The sequence below is a fragment of the Cryptotermes secundus genome, unplaced genomic scaffold (assembly GCF_002891405.2).
Source record: "Cryptotermes secundus unplaced genomic scaffold, Csec_1.0 scaffold968, whole genome shotgun sequence".
Classification (NCBI taxonomy): domain Eukaryota; kingdom Metazoa; phylum Arthropoda; class Insecta; order Blattodea; family Kalotermitidae; genus Cryptotermes; species Cryptotermes secundus.
Genome location: NW_019719376.1, coordinates 694,587 through 713,899, shown reverse-complemented (window position 1 = coordinate 713,899; position 19,313 = coordinate 694,587). Strand labels below are relative to the sequence as shown.

The following is a 19,313-nucleotide window of genomic DNA, read 5'->3' as shown; positions in this document are numbered from 1 at the left end:
ACATGAAGGTTTACTTAGGTAAAGACAGAACACACGCTGACCAAGAAGTGACAGCGACACATGCAATGGTCAGGGACCTCTGCAAAAGAGTCAAGGGGCTTGGGCACAAACTGTACTTGGACAATTTCGTTTCACCGCCAGACTTGTTTGACGAACTGTTTGCAAAGAAAATAAGCTGCTGCAGGACAGTCAGACCAAATCGGAAGGGCCTACCACAAGACATATGAAACAGGAGACTTGGAATGAAGAAAGGAGACATACGGGTTAAGGTGAGGGGTGACATGACAGTATTGGTTTGGAAAGACAAATGAGATGTATATATGTTGACTAATATGCACGCTCCTCCAGCAGAGGGCAATTTCTGTGATGAACACAGAAATGCCATAAAGCCTGCAATTGTTGCGGATTACAACATGCACATGGGATATGTTGACAAAGCGGCCAGGATGACAAACAGTTATTCCATCAGCCGTCGGACTTGGAAATGGACGAAGAAACTATTCTTCCATTTACTAGATCTGACGATTCTGAACAGTTTCATTGTGCTGTCATCCTGTGGTGCGAAAATATCACATAGAGACTTTCGTCTAACCCTTGTGCGCAACATGCTGGAGAATGCTGCAACATGTCGCCCTCGCCCCCAGGGGCCCTTAGGTCGACCTCCTGCTCTTTCATCTACAATATATCGCCTAGAGGAGGCCAATCGACAACACTGGCCAAACCATTCAGACAAGAGACTGAACTGCCGCGTCTGTTCTGCACGTGGGAAGAGGAGAAGAATACACACAAAGTGCGAGAAATGTGACGTGGGCCTGTGCATTCTCAGATGCTTCAAAGAATATCACACAAAGCCGAGATTTAGTTAGATGATGCAGGGGACGGAGCAGATAACAACAAAAAAGGTATGTACATCGAATTTTACTATATATTTTCAACATATTTATCTGCAGAATCTGCAATAAAATTACTGGCTCGTGGATGAGGTTCGGCGTAACTCATACGTATAATCGTTTTGTTGTTGTTCACTTATGTATCATTATTATTCCTCTATTAGGATTTTACTCAAGTCGGTCTGGTAATTACTACATTTAAAAATAAATATTTAGGACTGTGCATGCGCTTATACTAGCGGCGTGTGCGCGCGCTTCCACTAGCGGAGTCTAAATGCCTGACTGGCCAAAACGGGGTACTTTGGCCACGACGGCCACGACGACCCTATTCTTGACCTTCATGACGTTTATGACTGACACAAACGGGGCACTTCGGCACTTAAAGGTTAATTATCTAATTCTCGCTATGATAATTAGCTCTCGGAACAACTACTGGCACAAATCAGACACAAGCCTATTGCAAGTTTTATTACAATGTAAAATGAAGAATGTTGTGATCTATACAAGTAACCTATTAGCCCTATTAGGGTATTTAAACCAAGGTGGTAATGAGCGGTTATGAACGTCATCATGAACTGGTATGCGTGTACCCCACGTGCTAGCCCTGGTAGGTCGCATTAGGTGAAATTTTCATTGAAGCTATGACATTTAAAATTCGAACCCGCGATCCCGCGATCGCCTGCGTTCTCAATGTCCTCAATGGGCCAGCAGGATAAGATCGATTACACATGACTAATATTAAAGCCTTTATCTGCATTGTAAGATAATTCATACTTCGTTCCTTATCAAGCATTGACGTGGTAAATTGTAAGGTCACATGCTTTGATTGGACTGCATTGCAAATAGGACACTATTTTGTTAGCATAACGACTTACGTCTTAAGTGGGAAGTCATCGTTTGCAAATACAAGTTACAGCGTAGTGGAAATGTGGTGGAAGAGTGCAATCCCTCATCATCTGCCGTTTTCAGAAGGTTATATTTATTTTCTGTTGTAAAAATACGTTACTTCTTAGCAGTTCTTGACGCTAACATACTTCTGTGTTTCTGTAATACTGACATAGCTAACTGCAGACCTGCATATAATTACATAACCTTTAAAGCACGAATGTTCGTGTTTATAGAATTTGCTAGGAAGTACCCATATGTTTCGGCGCGAGTGCACGACCCATTTTTTTTCAATAATAAGCTCTAACCAGAATTTAATGATACCTCTTTTTCTGCTGGATCTCGCCATAACATATTTAACTCTGCAGTGCTTCTGCAGCATCCTTGAAACTTAATAAAACTCATAACTGTTGATCTCTGAATAGCAAAATGATTCAGGCCACTTTTTTTTTTCTTTTTATGGCACCCAAACACGTTGATGCAAACGGGAAGACGTGTTTCATTGTGAGAACTGCAATACAGGTATCACTTGATACCTAGAAACAGGAATTATTGAGTAGAAGTAGAGGTGGACATTATCAAATAACAGCTGTTCAGTAGTTTTACTATTGCAGACTATCAATTCAGATATTTAAAAATAACCAAATGAATTTATTCACATTGTACTTTGCTGTAGAATGGTCTAAAACAAGGAGATGCTTTATCGTCGCTGCTTTCCAACTTTCCTTTAAATATGCCATTAGGAAGGTCCAGGAAAAGTAGGCGGGACTGAAATTAAATTGGCACATCAGCTGTTTGTCTACGCTTGTGATTCTATTGGTGCTAACATAGATACCATGAAGAAAAAAACACAAACTTTGACTGATGCTAGTAAGTAGGTTGGTCTAGAAGTAAACACAGAGAAACATAAGTATATGTTGCTGTCTCGTCAGCAGAATGCATGGCAAAATCTTGACGTGAAGATAGCTAACAGATGCTTTGAAAATGTGGCGCAGTGCAAATATTTGGGAATGACTATAACAAATCAAAATCTGATTCAGGAGGAAATTAAAAGGAGATTTAACTCAGGTAATGCTCACTACCATTCAGTCCAGAACTTTTTGTCTTCTCGTCTGCTGTCTAAAAACATAAAATTAGAATATACAAAACTATAATTTTGCCCGTGGTTTTGTATGGGTGTGAAATTTGGTCTCTGACATAAAAGGAGGAACATAGGCTGAGGGTGTTGGAGAATAGGGTGCTGAGGAGAATACTTGGGTTGAAGAGAGCTGAAGTAATGGGAGATTGGAGAAAACATAATGAGAAGCTTCATAACTTGTATATAATTAGAATGATCAAGTCAATGAGAATGGGATGGGCAGGGTGTGTGGCATGAATGGGGTAGAAGAGGAATGCATATAGGATATTGGTGGGAAAGCCAGAGGGAAAGAGACCACTAGGAAGACCTAGATGTAGGTGGGTGGATAATATTAAAAAGGATCTTAGAGATATATGATGGGTTGATATGGACTGGATTGATCTGGCTGAGGATAGGGACCAGTGGGTAGCTCCACAGTTGGCAGCTTCTTGAGAAGGGCTCATCTTTGTGAGTGAGTGATGAGTGTACTTTGCAGTAGAAAACTAAATAATTGTATTTGCTTTATTCATTCAAGTAACACATAGGATCATATCTGATGACAGTTAATAATGAAGTATTGAATTGAGCACATCGTGCCTTAATTTTCTTCTGCATGTATGGTCTGTGATTTGTTTGCAGAGCCTATAGAGTCTATTGCACCTCTGGTACCTCTACATTTTAAATCGCATTGTCTATAGTGGGAGTTTTATTTGAGAGATGGCATCCCTTCAACAGGCACATCTTATAGGAATGAATTTAGTGGAATAGCGCATCACAGCTCTCATTAAGTACAATGTTGACTTTGGCTGGATTAGGCCTACTGGATGTTCTCTTTATGACCTGTGTTAAGCACGTGGTATTGTGAGAGGTGTCACAAGAATTTCTGTTCCTTGATGTTGTAAGTGAATTGATGAGTGAAGCAGCCAGGCAAAGGGGCAGAAAGCGAAAGATGATTCTCTCACATCAATATGTCAGTAAGAGAGTAAAACCTTTTTATGTTTGACTTGTAATCACCTGCTTATACCAATCTTATCAGAACTCTGGTCAGTCATTTAACATAAAACAGTGCTGTCATGGTAACCTTAAAGTCAGCAGTAATCTATGAGGCAACCATAAATTGAACAATTTTATGTTCAGGCATTTTCACAAGGGATTGATGGCAGTCCCAGACCAGTTTGAGTTGATCTGACAATTCTCAGATGCTTTAATTTTAGGCCTAGATGGAATACACTTCTGCTTGGAATCAGCTGCTTCTTCCAAGTCAGCTCCTTGTCTAAGTTTAACCCAAGATACCTAACTGAAGTGGATAGCTGGATTGTTTTGCTGAAGAGAGGCTGTATTGAAAGCCCCCTCTCTATGAATGGAAGCTCCTAATGCTGTTTCCTTATGTTCAACAGCACTTTCACTGTGCATTGCCACATTGTTGATTGTAGTTCCACTGCATTTTTCAGTTAGTTGTTCTGATGCAGAGGATACTCCAACATACCACCCATAATGTGCTTATCCACCAATGTCTCCATCGTCTTCAAGGGAAAGATGATAGGGTGGTATGATGATAAGCATTAGCCTCAGTGTAATCAGATTTCCTCATTCCAAGCCTTCATAGTCCATATGATAAGCAAATACTGACACCCAATGACTTACATGAATTTCAGAAATAAAACATTTATGGAATAAAATATTTTTATATGAATAAGGTCGACATCACAGAAACTGAAACAGAGCCACAGGAACATTTCAGTAATTACATGCACATACCAGACACTTGAGAAAACCACCGAAATGTACCATTAAACTACAATACATTATGAATCTTTTGAGTTTATGATTCAAGTAATTGTTTGATGTGGGTGGTTCAGGGCACTATTCAGGACCTACTCATATTGCATATAGTGACACTGCCATGTACAGCTTTGTTGCCTGCATTCATCCTGAAGGCCCTTCATTGTCCTACTACTGCCCACAGAATGATATTTGTTAGGCTGAAATGGAAAGATAATTGAAATAAATGGTACAGCCAAGAGCAGGAATAGAATGTCAGTACATCTTCCATGAAAAGATACAGAAGAGAATAACTGAACTGTTGTGGGACACATGAAGAAATAGATGGTCACTGGATAAAAGGATAGTGCATTCACATGGGTGACATGGAAATACAATGTAAACTGAAGCTATGTTTGTGAGTTTTATACTGTAATGATGTGAAATGCAGTTAAATATACACCATTGTAATCAAACAATCATAACTCAGCTGAGGACTGGAGAAACAAGCCTACATTTACACTGTACATAAGGGAAACAATGGTAGCTGTCTGCTCAAATTTTCACTTGACTATCCTTTATCAAGAAAGTGTTCTGTAACTGGAAGTTGTATGATATATTCAGGAAGAATTTTATCAGTTGTTCTCCTTTGCACTTCAAAAAAATTCATGTAAGTTGGTAGCTTCATATGTTAATACCATGTGATTCCAGTTTCATCCAGATATCTCCATTAATTTTGGAGATGCAACATTTTGTATTGTCACGTATCCAGGGTTTAGTGTGACTTAAAGGATGGGTTTTGGATTTGGTGATTGAATTCATTGGACCTTTATACAACTGGTTAAAACAGTTCACAGATCACTGATACACTGTCATCATCTTCTGACTGGACACTCCACTGGAACTATTCTGACTTCCATCTGAACTGTCAGTTCAAGTCAAAGTGAAAGTCACATTGCGACTGATGGTCAGTCAGTCAGTAAGTCTTGGTGTCTAGCTCCATTTGGGGCTCATGACCAGATATTAATTATTATCGTTTGACAGTTACGGTCTTGTTTCTTTATATTTTTCTTTATTTTTTTCAGTCAATATGTAAGTGGATTGTTTTTGGTATAAATGAATAATTTTGTTTATATCAGAAGTAATATGTTTCATAAATTGGCAGTATCTCAGAATACTTAAGAGCCTATGAAATTTATATATAAAAAAAGTAAAGCTATCTCTGTAACAGGCCATGAAGGCCCATAGGGTTGTGAGTTCCCATCGTGGTGGCCCGGGTTCGATCCCGGGTCTGGTCAAGTGGGATTTGTGGTGGACAAAGTGACACTGGGGTAGGTTTTCTCTGAGTACTTCGGTTTCCCCTGCCAATCTTCATTCCACCAAATTCTCCATCATAATCACCCGGGGCAGGCTACAATAGTACAGTCAGTGGCTGCTGTGCTNCCGGACTATCTCTTCTGGCGGTTATCCCAAGGCTGACTTCACCGGAGGCTTGATGACGTCTTTCTTCTCCGAAGACTATTCCGAGACTGACTGTCTCTCGTCAAAGCTGGGCTTTTATAACTTGCCCACTGTTAGACAACGAACCCTTTGTCATAACGGTGGAGACGTTGCATTGTAGGTTCCGCGTTTCCTACGCAATAACCCATTGTTATCGCATTGTCTCTGTGGGAACGCTTCGCGTATTCGTCACCGTGGAGATTCGATGTTCTCGATACAACGGCTCACTGTTGGAATTACAGTATCGCTATTGTTACTTCTTATGCAACGGTCTATTCTGACGTTTCCATCGAAGTTACTCCTCTGGTTTGCCGACACGTTACAATATGTTTACTTATGTTCAGGACTTGAAAAAATTTGCTAGTCTGTTCATCTGTGATGAGTGAAATTTTGAAGTTGATGAACAGAAAATTCAGTAGAACAGTTTCAGGTTAATCAGTTCAGTTATTCACATTCTTATTTTTTTCAGTCAATATGTAAGTGGATTGTTTTTGGTATAAATGAATAATTTTGTTTATATCAGAAGTAATATGTTTCATAAATTGGCAGTATCTCAGAATACTTAAGAGCCTATGAAATTTATATATAAAAAAAGTAAAGCTATCTCTGTAACAGGCCATGAAGGCCCATAGGGTTGTGAGTTCCCATCGTGGTGGCCCGGGTTCGATCCCGGGTCTGGTCAAGTGGGATTTGTGGTGGACAAAGTGACACTGGGGTAGGTTTTCTCTGAGTACTTCGGTTTCCCCTGCCAATCTTCATTCCACCAAATTCTCCATCATAATCACCCGGGGCAGGCTACAATAGTACAGTCAGTGGCTGCTGTGCTGAGTGGACCCAGTTGGACTCCCCCCCACTAAGCGAATTAAAAAAAAAAGAATAGGGTTGTGAGACATTGAGGGTCCCACATTATCTAGGCAATTGGCTCAAAGATAGCAGTAAGGTTGTCAGCCTTATGCGCTGGTTGTGCTTTACTCCCCCAGGAAAATTATTTAATTAATTCCTAGTACTCATTTCTGTTAGAGGCTGAGTCGACCCCAGGGCCATAGTGCAGCTGGAAGGATTAGGTCAATTAAAAAAAATCCAATTACCTCATCGGGACATGAACCCACGACCTTCCGGCTTGTAGCATAGTGCCTCAATCAACTACGCTACCACATGCCCCCATGACATTTATATTTGATGGTTAATGAACTTAGTTTGGAAAAACTTCATGGGATCCCTAGTAATGCTCAAGTTAAAAAATTTGCTATGTATGTGGTTTTTTGATATTTTTTTTGTGAGGAATTAAGTGACAATGAACTGAAGCAGTTACATTCATATTAATGAGTCCATAGTGAAGGATAGATTTTGTTACTGAACATAGATACAGTGGAACTTCACTTAACGAGTACCTCTCATAATGAGTAATTCGCATAATGAGCAAAACAAGTTGTAAAAAAAAATGACTCGCTTAACAAGCGACATTTCGCATAATGAGTGACGAGAGGGGAAGTCCTGGATTTTGCGCTTGCTACATCAGTCTGTGTTTAGCACTCGTTCTGCCAGCATCTTAGTGTCGCTTGTGATCACACATTTTTCCAAACTTGTGTTCAGACATATTATTTGTGATTTTTTCTTGTGCAAAGTTTAATAACCCTTACAAAAATGTCCCCAAAGAAAAAGCCACAAAAAGACAGCCATAAGAGAATAAAAACAACCATAGAAATGAAACGTAAAATCACTGAAAAGCGAGAACGAGGCGTGAGCGTGGCTGATCTAGCACGCACATACGTACAGTCGGTCTACATCAACGGTTTGCACGATTTGGAGTTGCATTGTGTTTCACAGCAAGAAGTTGTGGAGGAGAGTTTGTCGGAGGAGGAGGAGGAGGAGGTAACAGCAAAGCAACAATCTTCTGGCGCAAGAAGAGAAATGCTGAAAGCATGGGAAACTGTTATATTGTACATTGAGAAGCATCACCCTAATAAGGCAGTGGCTATGCATGCTGCAAATTTATTTAATGATAATGCTGTGTTGTATTTTCACCAAATTTTGAAGCGTTGGCAAAAACAAATGTCTCTAGACAGCTTTCTAGTAAAAAAGAATTAGATATGTATAATAAATAATGAACTAATTATTTCGATTTTTTTTTTGTTTTCTGCAAATCGAATTCGCATTCCAGGTTGGTTCATTCCGCATAGAAGAAAACATGAAGATCATTCACAGTCCTTAACAATGTATATATAATTTTCTTTGAATAAACGTTATACATACAATTTTTTGAGTATTTTTTTCGGCATTTAATGCATTATCATATTTTACATTAATTTATATGGGAAAAATTGTTTTGCTTAACGAGTGTTTCACATTACGAGTAAGATTCTGGAAAGAATTATGCTCATTGAGCGAGGTTCCACTGTATATGAACACGATTAAAGGGAACACTACGAACATAGAAGGTGTGTCAGTGAATTGGGTGATTTTAAAACGTTATGAACAGTAAACTATTGCATTTATTTGGTTCTAACGCATGAATACAGTGTAAATATAAAAGCATTTGTTTTTTCTCAATTAACTCACTGAAAACAAGTCTATTTCCCAGAAATAACATCTGACAGATGACCACCATTCCGCTGTAGGCACCCAGTAAGGCTCTTTCTAAAGTCACTCATTACTCTTTGCAGCATCTCTACGTGAATTCGCTCAACTTCTTTCTGAATTCGATGTTAAACTCCTGAACTGTGTGGGGTGCTGGAGCTTTGAAAACTTGGGATTTCAGATATCCCCAGACAAAATATCACATGTGGAAAGATCAGGTGATCTGGCTGGCCATATGATGTCCCCATAAGTGGAGATAACATGGTTAGGAAACAGGTTATTTGCAACTGCCATGGAAGCTCCTGTGGTGTGGCACGTAGCCCCATCTTGCTGGAAAAATGTTTCTTCCTTGACTGGAAGACAAGCAAGTGCAGGACTTAAGAAGCTCTCCAACATGTGAATGTAACGTGGTCCAGTCACAGTTACAGCCCTTTCCCACTCATCTTCAAAGAAGTACAGGCCAATAATTCCAAACGAAGATATCGCACACCATTCTGTGACTTTGGAACTGTGAAGTGGTCTCTCATAAATTTCTTTGGGGTTTATGGCAGAAATTTTTCTTGTTAACAAACCCAGATAAAGGGAAACAAGCTTCATCGCTTATCGGTAAGCTGTTAATGACATCTTGGTTTTGATTAATTAATTGCAAAAAAGTCTGGCAGAAATTGACTCCGTTTTCATACTCGTANCTTTGCAGCATCTCTACGTGAATTCGCTCAACTTCTTTCTGAATTCGATGTTAAACTCCTGAACTGTGTGGGGTGCTGGAGCTTTGAAAACTTGGGATTTCAGATATCCCCAGACAAAATATCACATGTGGAAAGATCAGGTGATCTGGCTGGCCATATGATGTCCCCATAAGTGGAGATAACATGGTTAGGAAACAGGTTATTTGCAACTGCCATGGAAGCTCCTGCGGTGTGGAACGTAGCCCCATCTTGCTGGAAAAATGTTTCTTCCTTGACTGGAAGACAAGCAAGTGCAGGACTTAAGAAGCTCTCCAACATGTGAATGTAACGTGGTCCAGTCACAGTTACAGCCCTTTCCCACTCATCTTCAAAGAAGTACAGGCCAATAATTCCAAACGAAGATATCGCACACCATTCTGTGACTTTGGAACTGTGAAGTGGTCTCTCATAAATTTCTTTGGGGTTTATAGCAGAAATTTTTCTTGTTAACAAACCCGGATAAAGGGAAACAAGCTTCATCGCTTATCGGTAAGCTGTTAATGACATCTTGGTTTTGATTAATTAATTGCAAAAAAGTCTGGCAGAAATTGACTCCGTTTTCATACTCGTATTTGTGTAGTGCATGAGTAATTTGAATTTTATAGGGGTAGAAGTGGAGATCTTTGTGCAAAATCTGTCAAACGCTCGCTTCAGACAGCCCGAGTGATGTAGCATGGTGATGTGCAGACTGACGTGGATTTCATTCAATGGCTTCTCTCACTGCCGCTACATTCTTGGGTGTATGTGCTGTTTTTACGCTACCACCTTCGTTAGTGTAGAACCAGTAGCCTCAAATTTTTGAAACCAGGTCTTGATGGCATGGGCAGATGGAACAGCATGATTCCAATGAATACCAAACCCAAACTTTCTTCAAAATTCACGCTGAGTGATCATGAATCTGTCACCGTTTTTGTAAAATGCTTTCACAGCAAAAGCATGTTGTGCTTGAGTCCGCAGCTCCATTGCAACTAAAACGCTCTGAAGTAGGCTGCTGGGTGGCAGTTGTGGCATCCTCCCCACTACAACCATCCCAGGAAAAAACACTGCTGCCAAATCGCCCAATTCATTGACACACTCTGTATAAGGAATTTCTATTCAATCGTGTTAATGCATATGTCAGAAATTTGAAATTTTGGACATGACCAACATGGTAAGGTAAAATGGTAAAGTTTTCCCTTTTCTTAACTACACCATGAAGACATATGGGGGAGCAGATGTATAGAACCACTTTTTCTTGACTTTGGCACTAGTTTGAGATGAGTGGTCGGCTTCACGCCCTGGCCGCTTTACCCCTGTGGTAAGAGCCCCTGGTGCCCATTGGATAGGCTGGATGGGCCCCAGGGCCTGTCTGGAAGACATCAAGAAGTGAAAATTCTTGCCCCCACTAGGACTTGAATTCCAACCCTTTGGTTGTCCGGCCCATAGCCAGTCACTATACTGGCTATGTTATCCTGGCTCTCTGAACAACATGGTACTTTTTTTTTTTTTTTAATATTTATGCCCTCTGAGAATCCCTGGGCTGCTGGCAGTTTCCAGCTGAGCGACAGATATTTACCTGACTGGTGAGCCAGTATGTAAATTTTCAACCCTTGCTTATATCATAGGAACCTGTGATTATACCAAGTTTCATTCAACTAAAAATTCAGCTGCCACAGGCTGTTAGCAAAATTTGTTGAGTTGGCATAGAATGCCTGAAAATTGACTACAAAAATGATGTCAAGGCAAGTGATAATAATTCATAATGCAAAGAAAGTAATGAAGAAAAAGACTGTATTTTTTTATTGCTAGTAAGCTGGGACTAAGTCCCTTGTACTGTGGTCACTTCTGGCCTATTGTACCAGCTCCAGATGATAGGTGAGGGTGATTGTAGAGCAATTGGTGGAATGAAGATTGGCAGGGGAAACCGAAGTACTCAGAGAAAACCTGCCCCAGTGCCACTTTGTCCACCACAAATCCCACTTGACCAGACCCAGGATCGAACCCTGGCCGTGCCCTGCCGTGGGAAGCCAGCGACTAATCGCTTGAGCTATGGCACGGCCAAAAAAGACAGTATACTTTTAATTAAATTATAATCATTGGAAGAATATTTTTGTCTTAAGTTGTTGTTGTCCCTTTTGCCGTTTTTGACTGTATTTTACACTATTCACAAGTCTCCCTTATGGGGATATATGGATCTATGAATGTATGAATGGAGATTGCGTGCTTGCTTTTACTCTTACTTTTACTTACATATTTTACAACCTTTAACAATGTACTCATTGACATTGTATTTGACAAAAAGCTCAAATTATGATGCACACATATAATTAACTTGTATCTACATAATTTATAATCTTATTACTTATTAGCGATGTACTCATCGACATTATTCCTGTTAACAGGCTCAAATTATGATGTATAAGTACATTTAACTTATATTTATGTAATTTGTAATCTTATTAATTTTTCAATTAGACTGTTATTGTGCAGATGTCATTGTATTTATATTGTATTTGACTTGTTTGATATCCTATGGTGTCTACCTGTATCTGGATTTACGGAACGTAGATAAATTGAACAATTGAACATTCACATCCCCCAGCAGCTCATATTCCTCTTAACTATGAGTCTCAGCATTCAGAAATCTATTATATAAAAAAGAGCATGATATTATTGATGTGTGGTTGAGCTTCATCCATATTTATGCGTGTCCATTACCCATCTCATGAACTTTCCTTTTCAGGACCTTATGTGCCAGGATGTGCTGATCTGATGACAGAATATTCATCTGCTGGCTGTTTTATAAGACTCTACTACCCAACTTCCTTGTCCCACATCAAGGTAGACTGAGCATGTAATACTAGCAATTTTAACTTACATGTGTATAGTCATGTAATACTAACAGACTCTAAAGTATTGTAAGCTGCTAAACTTTGTATAGGAAATCTTCAGCAGCACATCATACTTCAAGCAGGCAACCCTGCAGGAAGGAAACTTCAGACAGCATCTTGATAAGTCTTCACCCTACACTTTTATTCTTCTATCACAATGTCATTTTCCTCTTTTTCTTTCATTAAAAGCTATCTGATGTCTTTTGCAAAATCTCTCCAACCGTACATTAGATGATTTGAATTCAGTCTTTGCCAGTTTTTCAGCGACATTTTTAGTATATTCCTTCACCATAAGACCCAACAAGCTGTGATTTTTTGCCATGACACTGACAAACTACTCCCACATTATTTCATTAATGTCTTCATTTGCAGTTTTCTTAAGTTCTTTTATTTTTTTTATTTTTCCATGTGCACAAATTTTTCCCACCATTTTAAAAATTTCCTTTTTATTCCTTAGAATCTCATATACTTGAGTTTGTCTGATGTTAAACATCTTCATGATCTGCTTAACAGACAATTTATCTCGCTCACTCTCATGAATCACTTTTACTCTTGTGTTAAGAACATGCACAACTTTTGTCTTTGTAGCCATGATGACAACTGCTAGACTAAAGTAAAAATGTAGGCCTATAGCCCTTAGTGAGTAAAATTTATAGAAGGGGCAAACAGTTCAGTTGAATTTCAGGGCTGGTAGTGCAGTACCATTAAAAGCTGAATTGAAAGAGTTAGAGAAAACAAAATCTGTAGAATGCATAGGATGCCCAAAATTCTTGTAATTTTCCAATAGATCTGGTTTCTTTTAGCAATAACATTTTTTACTTAAAATTGAAGGTTAAGTTTGTCCCATATATGGAGATCATTTCAATAATTGTAACGTAGGTTATGGCAAAAGAATAACAGGGAACTCCCCTTATAGCTGGCAAAATGAGTAACCAACTTCTATTAAGGCTGCCATGCTGGTTTCATACTGGAGTCTCCAGACTGACATATTTAGTGTCTCCAGATTCTCATGTCTCATAGGTTTTATTGACTGATCATATATATTTCTTTTAATAAGAAGTAATTGATAATGAATGTTTCATATACATGTCTGTATACATACTTATTTAATAATTTAATTGCAAATGATCAGTATAGTGTTGCAGTAAATTACAGAGCTCTTTATCCATAACATTTCTCAAATACATAAAATTTGCAGGAGAGGTGAAACACTTGCCTCTTCCTCCTGACAACAGGAAGACTTATCAATCTAAGCAACTTATTGTTGAGTATGCAGCATGATTGGCCTGAAGTGAAGGTCTAAACTATGCTGTAATTCAGGTAGTGATGTCTGTTAATGATGTTCTGTCTGGGGTTGAGCAAGTGATGTGCCTTGCCCAAGGAGACTGCTGAGGAGTTCTGGCAGGAAACTGTTAGGGTCATGAAAGGTTCCTGTAAGCACAAGGTCAACATGATTTGTGCAGAAGGACTGTCTCTTCAAGCCCTGGAGGTCAGTGAGGAGCTTACTGTTCATCCTCATGAAAATATGACCATGGTACTCAGTACTGTTCATTGTAATTGGAAGATCACTGTCCTTCTGGAGGACCAAGCCTAGAGAAAGTTGAAGAGGGTCCCTACTGAGTCTGAGGAACACAAGGCTGTTCTTCTCCTGAAGGGATGCTCATTTTGTGAGGTGGTCTGCTAACAACTTTGAATTAAAGCCCACTATGAGCACCACTGGGGTCCCTACTTGTGTGTAAGCAAGCCATAGGAACATCTCATCTGCTTCCTGAAGGTTCATAGGAAGACTCCCATGAGGATTCTCTAGATGGGTTCTCCACTGTGTCATGTAGGTTCATGCACCCTGCCCTTATCAGGGCACCCAACAACTGTATGCCTTTCCTTCTTTTGAACATGCACTGCATTGCTCCTTCATCATGACAACGTGCCCACCCACATGTCCCTAAAAACCACAGAGTTTGTGACTAATAACAACATGGTTATCATTCTCCATCCTCCCTACTTGCTGGACATAGCCCCCTGTGATTTCACTCTGTTTGCCAAATTGAAAATGAAGCTGAAGGGACAACATTTTGAAACATTGTCTGACATCCAGTGGGAATCGCAAGTGATACTTGGCAGCATTAAAGAAAATAACTTCCAACGTGCTTTTGAAGCGTGGAAAAGGCGATGGAATCACTGTATACGTTTCCTAGGAGACTGTTTTGAAGGAGATGGAAGCCAAAATTGAGTAAGTTAAGGCAGAATTTCTTTTTTGACCTAGTCTGGAAACTTCACAATAGCTTCTTGTATAACCTGAGGTTTTCTGCAGACAACTTGGTTTGCTTGTTGCCTGCTTCATGTTCATCTCTTGGTTGGCATACTCGAGAATCTTGAGATTGTAACCGCACCACTGCCATGCACCCATTTAAATTTAATTAAGTTTATTAATTAGAAATTTAATTGTTTCACAGTGAGATGTACTGAACAAGTCAGTAAGACATAGGCCTATTCTTGTATGTAAGAATTAGCTTATTCTCACACAAGAGAGAACCCCTGTGGATATTTCTGAGAATTTTAGCTCGAAAGTGTAACTGCAACAGCCGTTGGGAATTCGAAACTTGACAGCTTCTGCGGATCATAATTCTTAAGGAGGACAGCCAGAGACTGAAGCCAGGCGTAGCATCCATCAAAGACCTGTTGAAAGTTACATTATGTCTTTAAGGCCTAAAATCCAAAGTCACAGTGAGCTGATTGGAAATCAGGGAAATAAGGTGAACTCCCTAATTTCCAAAACGTCCAGTCACTAGAATTTAGGGGTGTGACAGAGCCAAGAAGCTGATGGATCAAGGACCTCATGGTTTGGAAAGAAGTCAGTTGTCGAAGTCAGTCACACACCGGCTCTCTTTGAATACAGAAGCAAAACTTGTGTCAGTCAGTTGAAAATTTATTGTCAGTACTAATGAGCATTAGTAGCCAAGTTGTAAGTTATAAATAGTAAGGCTACAAGCAAAAAGTGTTGTGCTTCAAAGAAATATAAATACAAAATTAAGCAACTTGCAAGAAATATTAGCTTGAGTAACAAAGGGCATAGATGTTTAATAATAAACCAGTGAAACTTTATATGTGCGTGTGTAGCTTTGAGTTTATTTCCTGCCTTCTCGGAGTTGAGGCCCATTAAAGACCTTGAGAAAAAGAGACCCTCAGCTCTACCGAATACAACAAACCTTACCTCCTTTATAATAAAACCAACCTGAGGTAATTATTAGTAAGCGTGAAAGAGGCAGCTACAATAAAGGCACACAAAAGGTGTAAGGAGTGTGGGAAGAGAACTATTACAAAGTGTTGCTGAACATAGGGGCCAGTGATAAAAGTGCAGCTGTAAGATGCAGCCAATGTGTTACTCCAAAATATCAGTTGACTTTCACTGGTTTACATAGAATTAAATCCCAGAAGATGGAACCCTTTGTTAACCACCTATGTGAGAACCTCAGAGCCTACAAAGAAATAGTTTTTCAAAAGGATGGTTGGTTTCTGTACTGAAGTATGGTTTAGTAAGTGATAATTTTATTCCAATTTTAGCACATTTCGACATCACAGCTTTTCTTTCTTTATGCCTCCTCCTCCTCTTCTTTCTTCTAAGCCTCATAACTCAATGGGGTGTTTTAATTTCTTTTCTGCAGAAATATTCAGCAAGGTGGATTCCTTGGCTTGCAGATGATATGTACTTGGAGGGATTTTCACGTGTACTGCAAATATGGAAGTTTGTGCTCAAGTTTGTTATCTGGTTACTGGCAGGTAAGTTGATCTTTATTTAAAAAATACTCTTATACATTAACAAAATGAATTAGTATGGTATAGCAACAGTGACTTTTGTCTAAAGTAGTCTTCAGGATTCCCATGATATTTAAATACTTTCATTGTGTTCCTAATGGAAAAGAAATGTGTATGTTTCTAATTCATTGAGTGGTAGCACAATAGACAGATATAAAACATTTTAAATATATGTTTATAATTTATACTCTCTTTAGTAAAAACTGTTTGTATTTTTTCAGTTAAAATATTAGGCGGGGAATTAAATTCAGATTTGTTTATGGTATTTATGCATTTCTAAGCAGCCTCCAGCCAATCATCAACTGAGCAGATTTGATAATGGCCAAGTCTGAGTGTAAAGACATCTTCCATAAAATTCTTCTGGATCCCAGTCCAACTTGATGATGATGATGATGATGATGAAGAAGATGACTGTGTCATCTAGATTTTGCCTTCCCTCCAAACATATGAGGTCTGTCATATTTAGAATATATTGCACATAGATCTTTGTGATTCAGATAATATGACCTCAGAGATTCGAAGGCAGTTACTCCCTTCCCTTGATCCAAGGGATCTGCTGGATGATGGGTTAGAGGCAGTAGCCAAAGCTGCATAGAGACATCACACAACTGGTGAAGCCACACTCTCCCTCCAGTTGTACTGGAGACTGCAGTGAGTGGCTAGCACTCATGCTTCCTATTCATGAGGTCAGGGTTCAGATCTCATCCCAAGGACAGGCCATCTTGACTAAAGTTTTTTGTGGTTTTCCTCAGTCCTTCCAGATGACTGCCAGGATAGTACCACAAATTAGGTCACAACCTCTTACTTCCATGTTCTTTCCAATTCATTATTCACTAACATTCTACCATTCAGAGTTGTGTAGTCTAAGCACCAGTAAATAAAACAAAATGTGTTATGGTTCAGAGGCCAAACCAGATAAACTTAAGAAAAATTTCTTGAAATGAAGAAAATAGTAAAAGATAGCATAGACCAGTATTCTAAAATGTTACTTGCAATCAGTCACTATGCTACAGGCCAGAAGGTTGTAGGTTCAAGTCCCGATGTGGTCACTGGATTTGTTTCAATTGACCTAATCCATCCAGCCGCACTGTCGCCCTGGGGTTGACTCAGCCTCTAACAGAAATGAGTACCAGGAATTAATTAATTTTCCTGGGGAGTAAAGTGCGGCCATCGCATAAGGCTGACAACCTTATTGCCATCTTTGAGCAGATTGTCTAGATAATGTGGGACCCTCAATGTCTCGCAATCCTATGGGCCTACATGGCCTGTTACAGGGATAGCTTTACTTTTACTTGCAATCAGTCATCAGGTCTGAATACTCATATAGTGATTTACATCACAACAATGTCAAGCAGGTATCATTTTTAAGTTATTAGATTTGTATCCTAAGTCTCCCAGGTAGGATGTAAATGTTTAAAAGACATGAGAGCTCAGATTGTAGAGAATAGTATACAGACAGATTAGAAATATGAGATTTGTGGTTCTCATAGCAGAGACTGAAGATTTCTGTCTTCTGAAATGTGATCTCACATTGTTAATTAGATAGGTACCAGTGTTCTACCCTGAAGACAGAGGTAGCATGTCCTTGCAATATGTTGGTACCTATCTAGAAACTACATGGTGCCATGTCCCAGAAGACACTTTCCTTCAGAATAGACAGGCACATAGCATATGTCATTGTAGATACATATGAGGTTTTCACTGCAGTGAAAATTAGGTTACAATCTTGTGTATCATGACACCATAATGTAGTCTTGTTTGTAGATGGTTACTAGTGTTTTGGAAGAACCTATTACCTCCATTTTCGCCTTAAAGTGGAGGCAGAAAGTTCCCTTGAAACAGTGATAACCTATTAGACTACTTAGTATTATGACCCAGAAGACCACAATCTACATTACAAAACCAATTTTCTTGGGACTCAGAATGTGTAAAACAAGTTTATACATAGTTGATTGATTTTTAGCCTACTTTCCTTTCTTAAGTGATGAAAGTAGGCTTATGGGGTCATCAGTCTATGTGTCTCTCCCAAATTCAACTTATGAACCAGCTGACCAAGTTTCACGAAAATTGGTATGAATGTTATATCATTGGATGATACCGCACTGTCATAGTTTTTTTTAGTGAAGGATGAGAATGATGATCTGCTTGCAGATTCCCACAACATTTTGAATAGGTGGAGGAACTACTTCTCTCAGTTATTGAATGTACATAGGGTCAGTGATGTTAGGCAGACAGAAATCGATATAGCTGAACCAATAATACCTGATCCTAGCCCTTTTGAGTTTGAAAGTGCTATTGCAAAATTGAAACGGTATAAATCCCCAGGTAGTGATCAAATTCCGGCAGAACTTATTCAAGCAGGAGGCGAAGTATTACGTTCTAAGATCCACAAGCTTATTACTTCTATTCAGCATAAGGAAAAATTTACTGATCAGTGGAAGGAGTCTGTTATTGTACCTGTTCACAAGAAGGGTGATGAAACTGACTGTAGTAATTATCGGGGGATATCACTGCTATCAACTTCATATAAAATTTTGTCCAATATTCTTCTTTCAAGTTTAAGTCCATGTATAGATGAAATTATTGGGGATCATCAATGTGGGTTTCGACATAACAGATCAACTACAGATCAGATCTCTTGAATTCATCAGATATTGGAGAAAAAATGGGACTACGATGAGACGGTACATCAGCTATTCATAGACTTCAGTTAGGAGGGAAGTATTGTACGATATTCTGATAGAGTTTGGGATACCCATGAACCTAGTTAGGTTGATTAAAATGTGTTTAAACGAAACATATAGTAAAGTCTGTGTAGGTAAACATTTATCTGATAAATTTCCTATCCAGAATGGTCTAAAACAAGGAGATGCTTTATCGCCACTCCTTTTCAACTTTGCCTTAGAATATGCAATTAGGAAGGTCCAGGGAAACCAGGTGGGATTGAAACTAAACGGGACACATCAGCTGTTTGTCTACGCCGATGATGTGAATCTGCTGGGTGATAATGTAGATACCATAAAGAAAAACACACAAACTTTAATTGACGCAAGTAAAGAGGTTGGTCTAGAAGTAAACACAGAGAAAACTAAGTATATGTTACTGTCTTGTCACCAAAATGCAGGGCAAAATCATGACATAACGATAGGAAACAGATGTTTTGAAAATGTGG

General features: G+C 39.1%; 2 protein-coding genes across 4 annotated transcripts in view; both read left to right on the top strand.

The window, feature by feature from the left end:
* Positions 1–332: 332 nt before the first annotated feature.
* Positions 333–866, top strand: LOC111865861 (piggyBac transposable element-derived protein 4-like). Its single transcript, XM_023854274.1, has one exon. The coding sequence runs from the start codon at positions 333–335 to the stop codon at positions 864–866; it is 534 nt and encodes a 177-aa protein (XP_023710042.1).
* Positions 867–1,601: 735 nt separating this feature from the next.
* Positions 1,602–19,313, top strand: part of LOC111865647 (platelet-activating factor acetylhydrolase) — a 50,870-nt gene continuing 33,158 nt past the window's right edge. For 2 of the 3 annotated variants that reach the window (XM_023853849.2, XM_023853842.2), the window contains exons 1-3: positions 1,605–1,862; positions 12,181–12,278; positions 15,991–16,105. In XM_023853849.2, coding sequence (XP_023709617.1) covers positions 1,817–1,862; positions 12,181–12,278; positions 15,991–16,105 — 259 coding nt within the window. In that variant the 5' untranslated portion in view covers positions 1,605–1,816. Of the gene's footprint in view, positions 1,863–12,180; positions 12,279–15,990; positions 16,106–19,313 lie in introns of all 3 variants that reach the window. The other variant, XM_023853835.2, reaches the window with a different exon arrangement.